Genomic DNA, 16,545 nt, shown 5'->3' with positions numbered 1-16,545 from the left:
ATTTATTCAAATAGTACATTATTCTGAAAGTCCTTTACGATAGTCTTGTTCTCCGATGTGTTTGAAATAAGTAAAAAGAAAGGGAAGAAAACTAGGACTGATGCTGAATCTTAGTACGATATTATTATGGTATTGGGACATTTCAAGGTTTTTCCTAGCAGTGTGTACTTGAAGTTGTCACATGTGTTGCAAAAGCATCATTGAGTGGTAGCCCCAGGTTTTTTCCTGATTCCTAAAAGGATATAAGGTATCCAGCAATACACTTCCTTGCTAGTGGTGTCTTAATCTGTAGGAAGATCCATACACGGCATTAATCTCTGGTCCATTATGTTCTAATTCGTCCTTTTAGTACAGAATTATTGACATTATTAGTCTTTGAGTATCACTGACATGGAATGCATTAAAAAAGTAACGTCCTCCCCTGTGCGCGCCCCCCCCCCCCCCCAAAAAAAAAAAAACCAAACAAAACCCAACCCACAAACCCACACCAAAAGGTATGAATGCTTTTATGCTAAGAAAAATTAATTGCATTGAGTTCTTACTTACCTTTTTTCCTCTTTGCATTTAGAAGAATCCTTTCCCTGCATCTGAAAACCTAGAAATGAATCTGTGATAAGTCTATTTCTAATGTAAATCGTTTGCCACTTGAAATCATGTGATGGTTTTCCTGGTAGCTGTCAGTGTTACCTGAAGATAGTACACATGTGTCTTTGTTTTCGTAGGGGCATTTTCAGAAGGCTTCACCTTGCAGTGTGAGGTACTGTTTAAATTCATCTAAGTAATGAAATCCACCTGCCATGAGGTTAAAAAAAAAATTTCCAGGCTCAGTATCAATTATAGATGATGGATCTTGAAAAACAACTGAGATATATCCTTTATTGATAAACTTCAGTTTACAGGATGGATTTTCAAATGTATCCTTGTGGTGATGTGGCAGTAAAAGTTCTCAGCTACATGGGTGCACAAAAGTGTTGAACTGCTTAAGAAGTGTATGCGTTTTTGCTGTGATACGACTTTTACGGTTGCAGAATTGTTAATCTAGATTAAAATGATGCTTTTTAAACATATGCTTTCTGAGAACAAAATAGCCTTTGGAACTCCTTTGGGATTTGTAGCACATCTACAGGTGAGCAATGAATGTGCGTAAGAATATTAACATATAAAAGATCTGCATCTACTTACTGACTGCATTTGTTTTCCACAGTGTTCAAGTATGCATTGTTGCATGGCCACTGGCATGGGATATACACATATAATAAAGCTGGATTTTTGTGTTTCTTTCAGAGGGTTCGCAGAGTTCAGTTTCAGCTTCTAATGAGATCCAGCAGAACCAGCCGCAGGCACTACACTATGCACTAGCCAATGCTCAGCAGGTTCAGATCCACCAAATAGGAGAAGATGGGCAAGTCCAAGTAGTATGTACTCAACTTTTTCTAAATTATGTCATTTAAACAATCTAGGTTATTGCAAACTTGGGTTCAGTTGAAATATAATTTGTTATTTAAAAAAAGTGACCTTTCATCACTTCTTAAGTATGATTTTCAGAAAATAAACATTGAAGTCTTATGAAAAAGTTTTAGAATTATTTGGCAGAAATCTTCATGCAGGATTTGCTCACGCAGTTGTTGTAAATGAATGCACATTCATTACTGTGTGTAGAACTGACTGGTCTCTACCTGGCTGTTTGCTTGCACTTGCCATAGTATTAATAGCGGACCTACTAAGCGCACGATTTACGCTTCAGAGGTAGATCTAGCTCAGACTTACAAAACAAGCATGCATTTGTTTATTTTCATTTAAAAAAAAAAACCCTGCATTCTCAGGCATTTTTGAACATCTGTTAGCTGAATCCTTTACATGTGTATTCATTTAGATGCATGTATATATGTAAAAGATATAAATATTGACATTTTTTAAGTCTGAGACTCCTGCCATAACTCAGGCCATGATTATTTTTATGTATGGTTTTAGTGTACTCTGAAAAAACTCACCTTGGCTTTAGTTCCTGTGTGCCACAGTTTGACTACAAGGATTGTTTTAAATTCCATTTTTTTAAAAAAAAATGTAGAAGGAAATAATGAAATGATGGATTGTGTGGCGTTTCTGACATGCAGCATTCAGAAAGAGTGAATTATATCTGCACACTCATTCTTTTGTGGTAGAAACCTGAGAATTTAATGTGTGAAATCTGTCTGCCATGAGTTTTCAAAAACCTCAGGCTTTGCAGTTCACAGTGTTGATACGCAGTCATATAAAACACAGCAACTTTTTTACTGATGGTATTAGTGTTTCGAAGCGACCCAGAAGTCGGAGTATGGGCCAGCACTCGACTGTGCCTGGCAGTGGCCAAGCACAGAAAGAAACGTGCATGGACATGTGTGTATCCCTTCCCCACGTTCACAGAAGCCCACTTTCCTTAGAAACCAGGCTAAAGAAACAGGCGGAAATGGGCAAATAAACAAGAATTTTTAAGACCTATTATTCAACAACATAAACTGTAGTACCCAGTGGTCTGGCTGTTGCAAAGGTTTTATAGTCAATGCTGTTACAAAGGGTCTGAAGTAGGATAGTAGATCATCTCTGGGTAGATACTTAGAGTATTCTCTCCCCAAGTAAGAGGCAGTGCAGGGGAGAGGGAGCAAATGTGCCCAAGTAAATACTTTACACATGAAGAATGAAAACTCTCTATCAACACAAGGAGTGCTCGTCTAGTCGTATAGAGCCGCAAATAGCCAGTGTGGAAATGGTGAAGTTGCTCAGAAATGTGATGAAGAAAAAAGGGCGATGAAGGTCAGGTGCTTTTGTAATGCTATCAGAAAAGACACACCTGTAAGTCTGCTGAAAGGTTTACCTGAGAAGCAGTGGAAGAATCAGAGGAGAGAAGTGTCATGGAAATTGGGTGAAAATTTCAAGATGTGTGGCCCACAGCTGAGGGCAACTGACAAGAGTTTAAAAGGAGGACTGAAATATATTAGCCAGAATGTTTTTTAAGGAGTGCATGGAAGTGGAACGGGTTTGAGATGAAAGTGATTGAGAGGAATTCCAGATAGCAACTGCAACACTTGTGGAGAGGAAATTGCAGTAGAGCATATTTTTCCAAAGTGAAGAAAGTTGTGTATAAAGAAATGAAAGACCTGAAGTGTGGGTGTGACAGGTGCTAGGAACCATTAGCTGTGAGATTCAGATAGGGTTGGAAAGTCATAGAATCATTTAGGTTGGAAGAGACCTTTAAGATCGAGTCCAACTGTCAAGCCCACCACCACATCACGTCCCGAAGCACCACATCTACACATCTTTTAAATCCCTCCAGGAATGGTGACTCCACCGTCTTTCTGGGCAGCCTGTTCCAATGCTTGACCACCCTTTCAGTGAAGAAATTTTTCCTGAAATCCAATCTACACCTCCCCTGGTGCAACTTGAGGCCATTTCCTCTTGTCCTGTTGCTTGTTATCTGAGAGAAGAGACTGACCCCACCTGCCTAAAGCCGCCTTTCAGGTAGTTGTAGAGAGCGAGAAGGTCCCCCCTGAGCCTCCTTTTTCTGCAAACTAAACACCCCCGGTTCCCCCAGCCGTTCCTAAGAGTTGTGCCCCAGCCCCTGCCCGGCTCCGGACACGCTCCAGCCCCTCAGGGTCTCTCTGGCCGCGAGGGCCCAAACCTGAACCCAGCGTTCGAGGTGCGGCCGCACCAGTGCCGAGCACGGGGACAGGCACTGCCCCGGTCTTGCTGGCCACCCCTTTCGTGTTCCCAAGGCCTTGCCCTTTCCTGTTATGTGCCTGGATACCATATGACTCAAATAATTAAGTTAAAGAGCTAATCCTGGAGAATGATTGCTTAATGGAATAGATCCTAAATGCTTTGAGTTACTATTCTCAAACTTGGAAGAGGGCTAAAGAGAAGTTCAATAAATGAACTTGCAAACTCTCTTTTCCCCTCCTGTCAGTTGTTGAGAGCATCCTCTGTGAAATAATGCTCTTTCTGCAGGAACTGGGTGTAAAGGTTCCATTTCCACTTTGCTTTTGGCGTAACTTTACAGGTTTATCGTGTGGATTTCTTTGTCTCTTGGTTTCTCTGTATATTTTATAGAGTATATCTTCTTAATTGCTGTAGGCATCTTTTTATGAGATTTTTTTTTAATTGATGACTGAAAAGTCTTTTTCAAGCCTTGAAGACAAGATAGAAGGGAAAACTATGAAATACATGGATATAATGACAAAACAACTATGTTTATAGATGTGATGAAAGTTTGCCTCATTAAAGGATCTGGAACTATCAGTTATCCTTTAAATTGATTGTGAAATCCAGCAAAAATCCACTGCGACCCACAACCACTATCTGCATGTTTTTATAAGTTGTTAAACATGTAGAGGGGTCCTGGGTTGAAACAGGACTATGGCGTTGCTGTTCCAGCTCTAGGGAGCGATACACGTAGATCAGGCAACAGTCGTCAGTAAGGCAGGAGTAATTTACACTATGTATGTTTGAAAAACACAATCAGTATTGAATTTGTGAACAAACTAAAAGGACTGTCCTTAAAGGCCAGTCATATATCTGCGAAAGATGAGTGAGCAGTTCTTTTTTGGAATGCTGCATGATACAAAGGTGAATGAAGTCACTGTCTCCCCCCTCCCTTTAGTTAGAAAGGTTTGCTTATATTTGAAAACACTATAAATGGATCTTTTAAATGTTCAGTGCTTTTTCCTGGGAGCCCTGAGAGTTTGATGTTAAGGAGGGAAAGTGATTCTAATCTCAACATGGACTGGGCTGTGCTATAATTTTATATACAGTCCCTATTGTCAGAGTGATACTTTCAGTATGTTTTTTCTCCCTATAAATAGACAGTTTCCTTCCAAAGGAAATGAAACTGTTTGAAATAGAGGGATCTGTGTTTCTTTGAAAATCACATGCAATTGTTCTTGTGTTATAAAATAAGAAGAGCCTTTGACAGAATTCCAAATGATTATCTTTAATCTCTGTCTCATGCAGGCATATTAAAATGAACACAAAGCCTTATAAACCTTGAAGTAGGTTATTTAGAATCCAATCTCCATTCAGGTAAATCACAGTAGCCAAGACTTTGCCGGGCTAGTCAGGATGCAGAGGAATTCTGTCCACTCTCTTATCTGTGCTTGATCAAATGGTAGGCTTGATACTGTTCTGAAATGGTGGGCGTGGTCAGCAATACATTAACATTATTAAAACTGTGAGGGCAGATTCTCCACTGCCATAAACCACTGTAACTACATTCAAATTAATGACTTCATGCCGATTGAAAGCAGCTCGAGAGAGAGTCTTTAGCATGATACTGTGCTTCACGGTAACTATGTGAATGTGCAAGGATACGTGTACTTACAGGTAGCATTTAAAACCTTGCTCTTAGCGAGTAGTTAGTCTTGGTGTATTTGTTTTAAAAACTGAGTTTCCAAGGTCTTCAGATGCGATTAACATTTCAGACACAATGCTAATCTACCACAGCAAGTTAGCTCCATGCTTTATGTATCAATGACAAATGCAGATACCATGTAATATATAACATACAAATGTTATTTATTATTATGCCTATTTTCTTTCCTCTTATGTGAAAATGAAGCATTCTTTCTTCAAAGTCACTCTGCTTACACTTTGCATAAAAAAACTGGGGAAATATGGATGCACTTTGTTTTTTTTAAAGCCATCTTTAATGTTTTAAATGGAATAAGCATTTTGCTTCCATACACTAAGCTGTATTGAATCCAAGGTAATAGCTTCTTCCTCTAGTTGTGATTTTCTTCTGATGCTCCTTGGTGTTTTCTTTTGTTGCGGATCCCACAGGGCCATCTCCACATAGCCCAGGTTCCTCAAGGCGAGCAAGTCCAAATCACACAGGACAGTGAGGTGAGTCAAAAAATTTGGTTGCCTGTGGAACAGATGTTGGTTGGCCAGGACTTGCACTGCCATTGAGAAGTGATATTATTTTAGTTAGGTTAACACTCAGTGTCTTTAACTGTGGGAACCTGGTGACCAGGAGTTGGAGAAACCTTCAGACGCCATTTAGTGAAGATATATTGCAGAATGAAGTGAACTTACTTACCTTTGGTACTGATCAAGTAATCTGGCACTGCTGTATTTGCACATCATCATTTTTTCCATAAAAGTAGCACAGTAGAATCAAAATGGATAAATGCAATACTGAACACTCCAATTTTTGATCTTTTTCTTCCCCCACTCGGGCAAAGCAGCGATTAAAGCCAGATGAACGTGCCCGAGTGAGAGTGCTGTTGTAGGTTATTTAAGAGTATACAGAGGCTCCTGACTGCTGTTAGATTTCTTGTACACTTAGCATGTTTGCATGAAGAAGCAACAGCAAAATAAGGCTAAACATAAATGCAGCCTACAACTACAGCCTACATAAATACAGACTACAACTTTAATCTGTATGATTTCCCTGTAGAGTTTTTTACTCAACGTTAAGCATATCTGCTTGTGGGTTAGTTTAATCCATTTTCAAAGTACCTTAAACCACATCTCATAAAACCACTTTTGGTGCAAAGGAATACTGTTAACACTGGGAGCTACTGTAGAATAAATATTATTGTAAATATTATATAAATATTTTAGTTAAAGGCAGTGTCCTTTGAAGAGCTTGTCAGACCTAGAGAGAAAAAAGGAAGGATCAAAATGTTCCGAGTCTGAAGGAATGCATAGTGTGCTACAGTAAAGCTGAGGCAGTTCTTGGGTAAAGAGCCACTGGAAAAACTGTGATTCAGCAGATACTGGCTGTAATTGATCCGGAGGCTCACGCACACCCCAGTGTCTGTTGGCTTCAGCTCAGGTTCCCGTATGTAAGACTTTTAAGGACTACATTTGCCTGTGACAGATGAAAACATCTGGTTTTAAATTTATTACAGTGTACACAGCTTCAAATAAGAGGAAGTGCTGCCAGTAAGAGAAAATGCAGAAAACATGCAAATCAAAGAATGCCTCAAAGAAATGTGCTATTTCACTGCAAGTCTCTGTGTTTGGGAAGCTGTTTCTTAATCTAAGTGTACTTTTGAAAAGACATTTCTGAGCATATGAATAAAAACTTTTGTAGAGATACTGCTTTCCATTTTAGACTTCGTAGCTACAGTTTCCTTTAAAATTCTTTACATTATTGAGAATTTTTTGTCATAGATTTCAGTCCTGTAATAGAACTGTGTTGGTCTTTGGTAATGAATGTTGATAAAACCCCTGTTAGTACAGGCAGTAACTTTAGAACAACAAATAGTAAATAGCATTCCATACAAGTAGAAATGTTACACTTCTAGTTTAGTAAGGCTTTGACTTAAATTTGCAGTTACATATAAATCAGGAAAACCAAAAATCTTACCTGCAAAGCCATCCCAGCAAACTTTGCACAAAAATACTGTACATTATATGGTAAATTTCAAAAAGCAAAACGTGCTGGTGCTGGAAAACCTCCTTGCTTTTTAGTCTGCTTATCCTTTGTGGTTAAAGTGCTGACCATCGACTTGTAGCCGGGTTGCCAAAATAACCCTCAGCAGAATTTCTTAAATTGATTTCCTTAATATTGGAGTTGTTTAATAATGAGATGAGAAACAGGCTTTTTCCAGGACAGATCAACTTTTTAAATTCCAAAGTTGTGTTTATTGTCAATGCTCTTATTTTACAGGGAAACCTGCAAATACATCAAGTTCATGTGGGTCAGGATGGGCAGGTAGGAACAGAACTGAGTTTTAAACAGCATTTTACCTTGGTCTTGAAAATTAATGTTGCAGTTGGAATGATCTCACATTATTAGTGGCTGTTTTATAGAGCAAAACCTGTTCTAGTCTTTCTGTTTAAATAAACAACTTGCAAAATGATAAAACATAAGCTAAGTATTTTGTCTGTGGACTCAAAGTATTTCACCAAGCTTATTTCATTACTCCTGCAAGATACTTTATCGCTGTGTTTTATACTTCCTTGTCTTTGGCTTCTTCACTCTTACATTTACTAACTGGATTGATTACGTTGTGTACAGTATGTTCTTTTCTCTGTTATCAACTGTCACCATGGCCAGATGTGGACTGCAGTCCATGCAAACCTAAGAACATTTATTGCTGAGGTTTAAGCAGCTATTTTTCATTTTATGGCTGTCTTGGGAGAAACAGATCTTTCACATCTGCTTTTCTTCTTTTTGAGAAGATGGCTTTATTAGGTGCTTATGCATACATGAGGTAAGAAAGAGAAGCTTTTACTTTGAGTGGTGAGTCAATAAGTGATTAAATAAGCAGAATTTCCATGTCAGGTGTCAGCAAAATGGCTAACATTTGATCTCAGACATACTTTACTAAATGTTGAGCTATATTAAAATATCCACAGCACAAAAATATTCCTGTAAGAAGCTTTCTAGCTAGGCCACTTGAATAAATGTTACACAAAATTTTTTCATTCCTGTTGAATATTAACAAGTTGTGAGACATATGGCTAGAACTTTAATACTGCCCTGAAGTGAAAAGGCTCACATCATGAAGGTTCTTGAACTCAGAGGCCTTGAGAAGCTACCAGTACTCTGAACTTTTGACCACCTACCGTATTTATGTGGGGAAGCAGTCTAACTTAATTAATTTTTTTTTACCTTTTAGATATTTTATATATTTTCAAATATTTTAATTTTTTATTTTTTATATATTTTCATATATATTTTTTAAAATTAAAAAATATTTTAAAAATAATAATAAAAACCTTTTAAGTGTTCTTTACTGAGTCTTTAATCAGAAGTACTTTCATAGAAGTGAGACTAGGAAAAGTGATTGGTTTTGGAGATCTATCAGAACCTTTGTTTTAGTACTTATTGTTCTGCTTTCCTTCTTTGTGAAATACTGCTGTCCAAATCATGTTACCTTACTAATACTGAGTGGCGTTATGTCTCTCAGAGTGGCATTAGATTGTTACTTTTTTTTTTAAATTACAATCTAATACCATTATTTTTCCCCTTGAAATACCTATTTTTAACATCCCACAAATCACTTCTCTCTTTCCTAAATAGAACCAAAGAATGCAGTTTAAAATGTTGTGAGTTCATGCTGTTTCTAAGGGAAACGCTTGGATGGCTGTACATTCCTGAAACCCTTATTTTAGGCAGGGAGAGGTGAGTCCTTTCATACAACAATAGAATTCAGCCATGTCTCATGCTGAAATAGTCATGAAGTAAAAAACTGTGAACTCTAGAGTAGTAAAATGCTTCGGAACTAAATACCTGTAAGTGGAGTCTTGCTGATCATCTGAGCAGTTGCATTAGTATATGGAGAATAAGGCTATACTGGAAGAAACATGTTTTAAAAGTATATGTTTGTAAACGTGGATATACATGTGTCTGTGCATATATATGGATACGTGGTACATGTTTGGTGAAGTGTGTGAGAGCACGCACAAGATAGGGAAGAAAAGCATGATTTAATTGATGATTTTTTTAAAAAAATCAACATCATCGTATCTATGTAAAGGCATCTATACTTGGCAGTATTATATTTATGGTTGGACTCGATCTCAAAGGTCTTTTCCAACCTAAATGATTCTATTATTTTAATCTGTGATTGCATAGCGTATCATATTTGGGATAATCTTGGTTCTGCCGAAGTGATTGTGGCTATACGTGTGTATGCAGGAAATCAGTTTAGCATCCAATTTTTTTTTCCAACTAACTGTACTCTGGGCCCTGCTTTGAAACTTCCCGTGAAAACAAATGGTGAAGTGCCAAGTTTTTTCTTCTGCATGCAGCTAGCTGCATTTTGGTGCAGAATAGTTACTTGTCTCTTGAGCATGGACAGCTAGGTGTTGTCAGGCTTCGGCTGGCATCTCTGCAAATTCAGAGGAACCCTCAAGCTCCTCCAAAATGATTTGCTGCCTAACTGTTTTCCAGTGGACCAAAAACTAGGAGCAAGCGAATATTTAGGGGACTTTTCTCTCCATTCTGCATGACGTATGGAAACCTTCATCAGCAGTTTAAGCCACGTGGGGCTGTTTTGCACTGCAGCGGATGAGTAGCACTCACATGATTCCTTGCAACAGCAGCAGTGTGTGTGTTAGGTAGGGCGGTAGAGGGGAGGTCTGTGGCTCAACTGGCTTCTGCTCATCAGCTGATCTGTGTTAAGTGACCATTTTTTGAGCTATTAGCTAATAAAAATTGCAAAGGAAAATGAGTTAAACTAAATTGTGTTTGTGGTTTAAGAATGGAAGTTGAAACTAATACATTTTCCTTGGCACTTGTAGTGGGATAAGAACACAAAAACCTGTCATATGATACGGTTCAGTGGTAATGTAAGTCATAACAATCTAGTAGCTTCCAGTCATCTGTACATGACCTGTGATCAAAGAGACCTCTGTAGTTTTCCCACCTGTCCGTTACTTTTCAGGAGAGTGGCTTTTCCTTCCATGTTTTGAACTCTAATGCATGCTGCCAGGGGACATCGAAGAATATTGATAATAAGGAAAGTGAATGATGTGGGCTTGTGTTACTGAATATTTTTAGCTGCCTAATATATACTTACTAATGGTACTGGATCTTAGCTTGGCTACTGAATATTCCCTTTGAAAATTAATCTCATGCTGCAGTTTTCCACATATTATTGTACACTTAACAGATGTTAGACATTCTCTCTATTCAGGTGAGGTTCAGTAACGCTGCCTGATGCAGGCTTTCTCTTGAACCGCGAGTAAAAGGTTTACAAGAACCTGGGACTGCAAAGACTAAAGTTGTTAGCTTTGTATGAACTAAAGTATAAAATGGCATAAATCTACTGTGAAATTTTATGGGTAAAATTTCCAAGGTGATAGATGTATTTTAAGCTTTGTGATACTAGCGATAAATACTCGCTTCTCTGGAGAATGCCTCCACTTGTTGCTTTTAACACCCCCCACCCCCCACCCCCCCCCTTCAATTGTCTGTCCTGGTAGTTGCACTGAATTTAGGTTTTGTTTTTCTGGCATCGTTGTTCATGGAACTAATGAAATCATGTCAAAAAACCCGCTGTCTACCTACACATGTGTTCTATTAGCTGAAAGTCTCATATTTCAGTGCACGTTTAATAAAAATACCAAACTGAAAAAATAATTAGACTTTATATTAACTAACACTTGAAGCCTTGGACTAATGGGAATTTCTTTGGACTTTGCATTTTATACTTACGAATTACCAGAAGTTTTCTAATTTACCTCTCTCTTTCCTCTGGTTACCTGCCTTCCTTTCTCCCTAACTCCATCCTTTCTGTCCTTTGAGCTTCAGTGTTCTCATCCCAGGAGGTGTTCAATGGGTGTCCTGGACAAGCTGACGTAGTGCCACAGTGTTCACGAATATACGTGGGGTGTATATATATAAATATATATATGTAAAAACCGGAAATTCCGAGTAGTTTGACATTCCTTGATTCTGCATTTTAGACATTGCATTTTTGTACAGCCTTACAGCCAGAGTTTCTCTAGCTTAGAAATTAATTAAAATGACACCAGGCAAATGGTCTTCCACTAATAGCCTTAGTTTTTAAATTAAAAAGTTAATGCACTTTAAAATCTAAAATATGATCATACGTATTCCTGGAGAGCTGACAATTTGTTCTGCTCAATGAATGAAAAAATTAATAAGAGGAGCAGCATGTAGTTCATTTAGTATCAGTTTCTGTAGTTAAAGAAGCAGGAGAATCCAGAACAAACAGCATGTACGATAGGTTTAGCAGCAAAAAGCTAGCCAGCATAACGTGCTTTTGTAGTATCAATCATCTTACCCTGTGCATATGAAATGAACATGCAGAATTGCTTCTGCTACATCATTTTTCAAAAAGAAACTTGGCATCTTACACATCTGTAGACACAGTCTCTTGCAGATAAGTTTGTAATCAAAGTGGTGCACTGAGACCCATCCATAACTGTTGAGTTACATATACGTAGAAGGAGAGGGAATCACATTAATAACACATTTTTCTGCTGCTTAATGAGGTATTTGTATGGAGCAGGGATTGCATTATCTTTTTCTGAACTTTGGCCTTGCTGTTCTGAGCTTTATGACAGCTCTGAGGTCTAGGAGAGTTCAGATACAGGGCTGTGGAGGTAGCTCACCATGGAAGCTTTAGAAAAGCATCCTCATATGTGTAAGGATTGTGTGAGAGTATATGAATCTGTGATTAGAAAAGATATTCTTGGAAAATTGCTGTAGTGATGGAGAAAATATGGTAGACTTGAGTGCTGCGAAGTAGCAGCTAGCTGCTGTTGGGCCTGAAAGGTCGGAAAATAGACGTGTATGAGAAACAGATCAGTGAGAGTTTGTCTTTAATGTCCTCAGGAGGAGTATGAATCTGATGTCTCGTTCAGATCTGTTTTCAATACACATCGTACACGCTGTAATATAGCTCAGAAGGAGATATGACCTCATCACCTCTCTTTGAAACATCTGTCCTATTTCTGTACTCTGCTGAAGTCTGAAGTAAAGGGCAAGCTGTTAAATCTTAGAGGAATGGAAAAGAGGTTAAAATGGTTCCAAATGTTCAGGGGGAAAAGAACCCCTATTCTAGTAATTGTGTGTAATATCCAGTGAATCGTATTTGCGACTAGGTCAAACTAAAATGAAAATAGGTTGGTTTGTTTGGAGGAAATTATGTACAGACATACGGGACAGCCTTAAACCGAGTCTTAACATCTAGTTGTTGTATCTCTGTTTACATCCCTGATCGTTACCAAGATACTCACACCTTGCTTTTCAGTGAGGCCACCACGTTTTTTTAAGGTCCGATTTAATCTGTAACTCAAGCATGATTTTCAGTTATACAAACAACGTGTGGAGTATTAACCTTGGCTTCTGCTCGCTTTTATGCATTTTGCAGGTGTCATTTGATTGGGAAAGAAATTCTTCAGTATATTTTGTGAATATGCATTCTAATTGCCTTTACTAAACCATTGGAATAGATACTGCAGTTTCTATCAATAAGAACAACTTCCATAATAATATTTTATCCAAAACAGAGGAGAGAGCCATCTTCCACAGTTCTTCATTTTCATATAATGCATCTAATTAAAAAGTTCTAGATTTTAAAATACTAAAATTCTATATTTGAGTTCCTCAGTCAAGAATTAATACAATAAAAGAGTTTTTTTTCCTGTCCCTAATTGTTAAGCAGTAGAGGGCAGTAGTATTAAGATGATTGTCAGTTACTTTCTCTGCGAAAGCTTGAAGAAATGAGGAGGAAATTTGAAGTGCAAGAAATGTGCTGCTCCGACATCAACCTTGTAAACTGTCGTACCATGGGGACAGAGACACAGTGACAGTGTGAGTTTTCCTGCATGCCTTGCTGCCGTGGGGTCTGTGTGTGCACGAGCGTCTGCCTGTGTGCAAGTGAGAGGAAGGACGAAGACGGCAACTTCTGCCGCAGCTGCTGTAGCGGATTGAAAAGGCTTTTTCTTGTTTCAGCTTATCTGCTTTGAATAATATGCCTGGAGAAACAAACAGGATTGTTAGAAGAAAACCAACAAAATTAAAGCCCCAATAGAGTTCAGCTGGAACTTAAAAACGGCTCGTATGGTTTTGAAAAGAAATAAAGTATTATTTTTAACGGATACTTCTTCAGTAATATGTTGCACTAAAGTCTTGTAGGTCTGCTCTGGTTTTAGGAGCAAAAATGAAGAGAACAGTTTTGAAAAAAAAAGCGAGCTTTATGCACATTTCATGTAGAAACACGGTGTATTTATGGATAAAGTCAGATTACTTAAAATACTTCAGTCTGAAATTTTAATTACAAGAATCTTTTTTTCTTGAAAATAGTCCTCTGTGCACATACACTCTAATTTGGCATTCCACAGAAGAGGTGTTTTCCCCTTTGACTGTTCCTCAAAGCAGATGATCAAAAACACTCGCCATAAGTTCTGAAAATTCAGTTTGCTAGAGAAAGTTTATTTTAGCAAACTAAAATTAAGACATTGAATTTGGAAGCAGTTAACTGTACTGAAACATACAAATGTGAATGGATTAAAAAAAAAATTGGGGGAAATCCCTACTATTTAAGGGATCAGTAGTAAACAAAATATCTCTAGAAAAATTGCTATTATAAGAAAAACTTAACATTTGCGTTATTAACTATGAGCAACTAAAAAAGTAGCTGTAATAAACTTACGTTGGCTATAGCTTAACTGCAAAATTTAAAATGTGTTTGTAGAAGGTTTGCACCTGCTTTGTAACTGTAAATCAGGGTAAGACGCTGTCCAGTAGAATGGCAACTGATCTCCCGCGGTCCTTGTTGTCATCACTCTCCGTGAGATTCCTGAAACAAATCTGTGCAAATTGTTTCCTTCAGGTTGTTATATTTGACAGTAGAACAACAGGATTCTTCTACCCCAGTATGAGGAGACAGTACTTGGTGAAAATACAGTCCTTCAATGGCAGTCAACAAAACATAACAGAAGAGGAAAAAAACCACAGGAGGGAAATTGCTACTTAAGAAATATTCATGGGAAAATAAATTCTCTGTGGTTACAGAATGCGAAACTAATTCTGATATTTAATTGAAAATGCCATATGTTTTTTACTACGTAACAAATTTATCCACTTTCAGGGAAAATGAGTGATTTAGAAGCTCATTGAAAGTCAGCAGGCCTTGCTCTATAAATGAGTTAATATTTTTCAAAAACACCTGTATTGCAAATCCAGGGATTCTGTGTTGTTTCGTTAAGACTTAAATTCTAATGCAGGTATGGTGACAGGATGGTTTCTTTCCATGTCTGTGCCCCCGAGGTGGGGAACCCTTGTGCCTTTTAGCTGTCTTGGAAGGCCTGGTAATGAATGCATTTTTTAATAACAATTATGTCCTGCTTCTCTGTGTAATTGTACTTCTGTCCCTGTTAATAATGTAAAATTTCAGAAATCAGTTACTGGATGACTAAAGTTCATCTGTCAGCACAGAAAGCTGTAGCAGATGCTGAAAGACACCATGATTAGAAAGTAGCTTCAATTCTTATTCTTACGGTTTTAAATCTCAAAATGCATATATTTTTTTTTCTTTAAAGAATCAAAACCTGAATATTTTGCTTGCACATTTTTTAATCTTCTATTAATTAAGAAATGATTAATAGTTGTTTGGGCTTTTTTTTAAGTCTTTTGAGATTTAAGGTAAAGGAAAAAAAAGGCGGGAGTCTTTTTATTTATTTATTTATTTAATTTCTGTGGGAGTTTCACTGCATTAACCTGATCACATCTGGTAATTTTTGTCACTTTTTGTGTGGCTTAAAGATGTATTGTAACTCTTCTTAAACTAAGATTTGTTAAAAAGGGGGTGGGAGGGGTGACCCTGGCAAATTTGCGATACCTAGTTGCTCCTATTTATACAAGTGTTCTCCTTCACCTTCTTGAGATTTAAGTTGTTTTTCTTTCCGTTGTGCGCTCTCCATCTTCTCACTCATTTCTGCTGCATGCTGCTGGGAAGGCAGTAAAAAAATCTTTTGTACCAGAGAGTCAGCAGTATCAGATCCCTGCAGACGTTATTGGGTCATAAGTTTCATTTGCAAACTGGCTGCATTTAGTTTTCTTTCTGCGCTCCTTTGTGCCAGAAGATACTGCTGTATTTTATGGAGAAAACCAGCTCTGTCCATGCCTAATACGTCACCAAGAACAGTATTCTGAGCTGGGTCAAGAGGAAAAACTTTTTTCCAGCAGCATGGCCCTTTCTCAAATGTAGTAATTGTTACACCTGACTGCCATCAGTACTTCAACATTTTCCACTCTAATAAGACATGTTTATTACTACATTTTCTGTTCCAAGGTGTAGCAGGTATACATTGGCACTCCCTTGAAGTAGTTTAGTCCTCTTGAAATTGGACTTTATTTCATTCATCATGGTGAATAAATATTTCCCCGTTTTCAGAGTGCTTAGCAGTGACTTCCAGAGCCTCTGCCTCTTTTCCATATGTTATTTAAGTTTACATAAAATTGGTGGAAGGACGGACAAGACAAAATGAGTCCTTGTCCTGGTGCAGGCAAAAAATATACAACTCTGCTTTTTAGGGCTTTTGTATTGAGTAGTAGTGGCACCATTTCCCAGCCTTTTCAATACCAAACTAAAATTAGCTATCTAATTTTATTTAATTTCTCATGCTGCTGAGAAAAAAATTATAGCTTAGATGCCTTTATTTTCTTTACGATATCTCCAGCTATTGAAGAGGATCTTTCATTGGCCGGTTCTGATCCTGACTGCAGGGTTAACTTGGTTTCCTTTAGTCAACCTTGAGTAGGGACTGAGTAAAAGACGTTGCAAAATTAGCAACTATTTTTGCATTTCCTTCTTTCAACTTGAAAGCAGCCTTTATATGATGATGAAATAAATGGCAACGTTTTTGTGTTAGCGTGGGGTGGTACGAGCAGTAACTGTTAAGACATTTGTGCCCTTCATGTGCAAATACACTGATCTGATGTGTGGTGAACTTTTCACCTAAGTGTAGTAGAGGGTGGAAAGAGTACTTTATGTTCAGATAAATGAATCCAAGTAGATTTTACATGTGGGAAAGGAAGGAAACGGGGAAGAAAGAAATAGGCTTAGTCAAGTTTATCAGGAG

General features: G+C 37.8%; 1 protein-coding gene across 6 annotated transcripts in view; it reads left to right on the top strand.

Annotated features, from left to right (window-relative positions):
* Window positions 1-16,545, top strand: part of BANP (BTG3 associated nuclear protein) — a 152,565-nt gene that overhangs the window by 75,407 nt on the left and 60,613 nt on the right. For 4 of the 6 annotated variants that reach the window (XM_056360664.1, XM_056360661.1, XM_056360662.1 and 1 more), the window contains 3 exons: window positions 1,285-1,415; window positions 5,800-5,871; window positions 7,649-7,693. In XM_056360664.1, coding sequence (XP_056216639.1) covers window positions 1,285-1,415; window positions 5,800-5,871; window positions 7,649-7,693 — 248 coding nt within the window. The remainder of the gene's footprint in view (window positions 1-1,284; window positions 1,416-5,799; window positions 5,872-7,648; window positions 7,694-16,545) is intronic. The other 2 variants (XM_056360665.1, XM_056360663.1) reach the window with 1 other exon arrangement.

Source organism: Falco biarmicus, chromosome 15 (assembly GCF_023638135.1).
Source record: "Falco biarmicus isolate bFalBia1 chromosome 15, bFalBia1.pri, whole genome shotgun sequence".
Classification (NCBI taxonomy): domain Eukaryota; kingdom Metazoa; phylum Chordata; class Aves; order Falconiformes; family Falconidae; genus Falco; species Falco biarmicus.
This window is presented reverse-complemented; position numbering and strand designations above follow the sequence as displayed.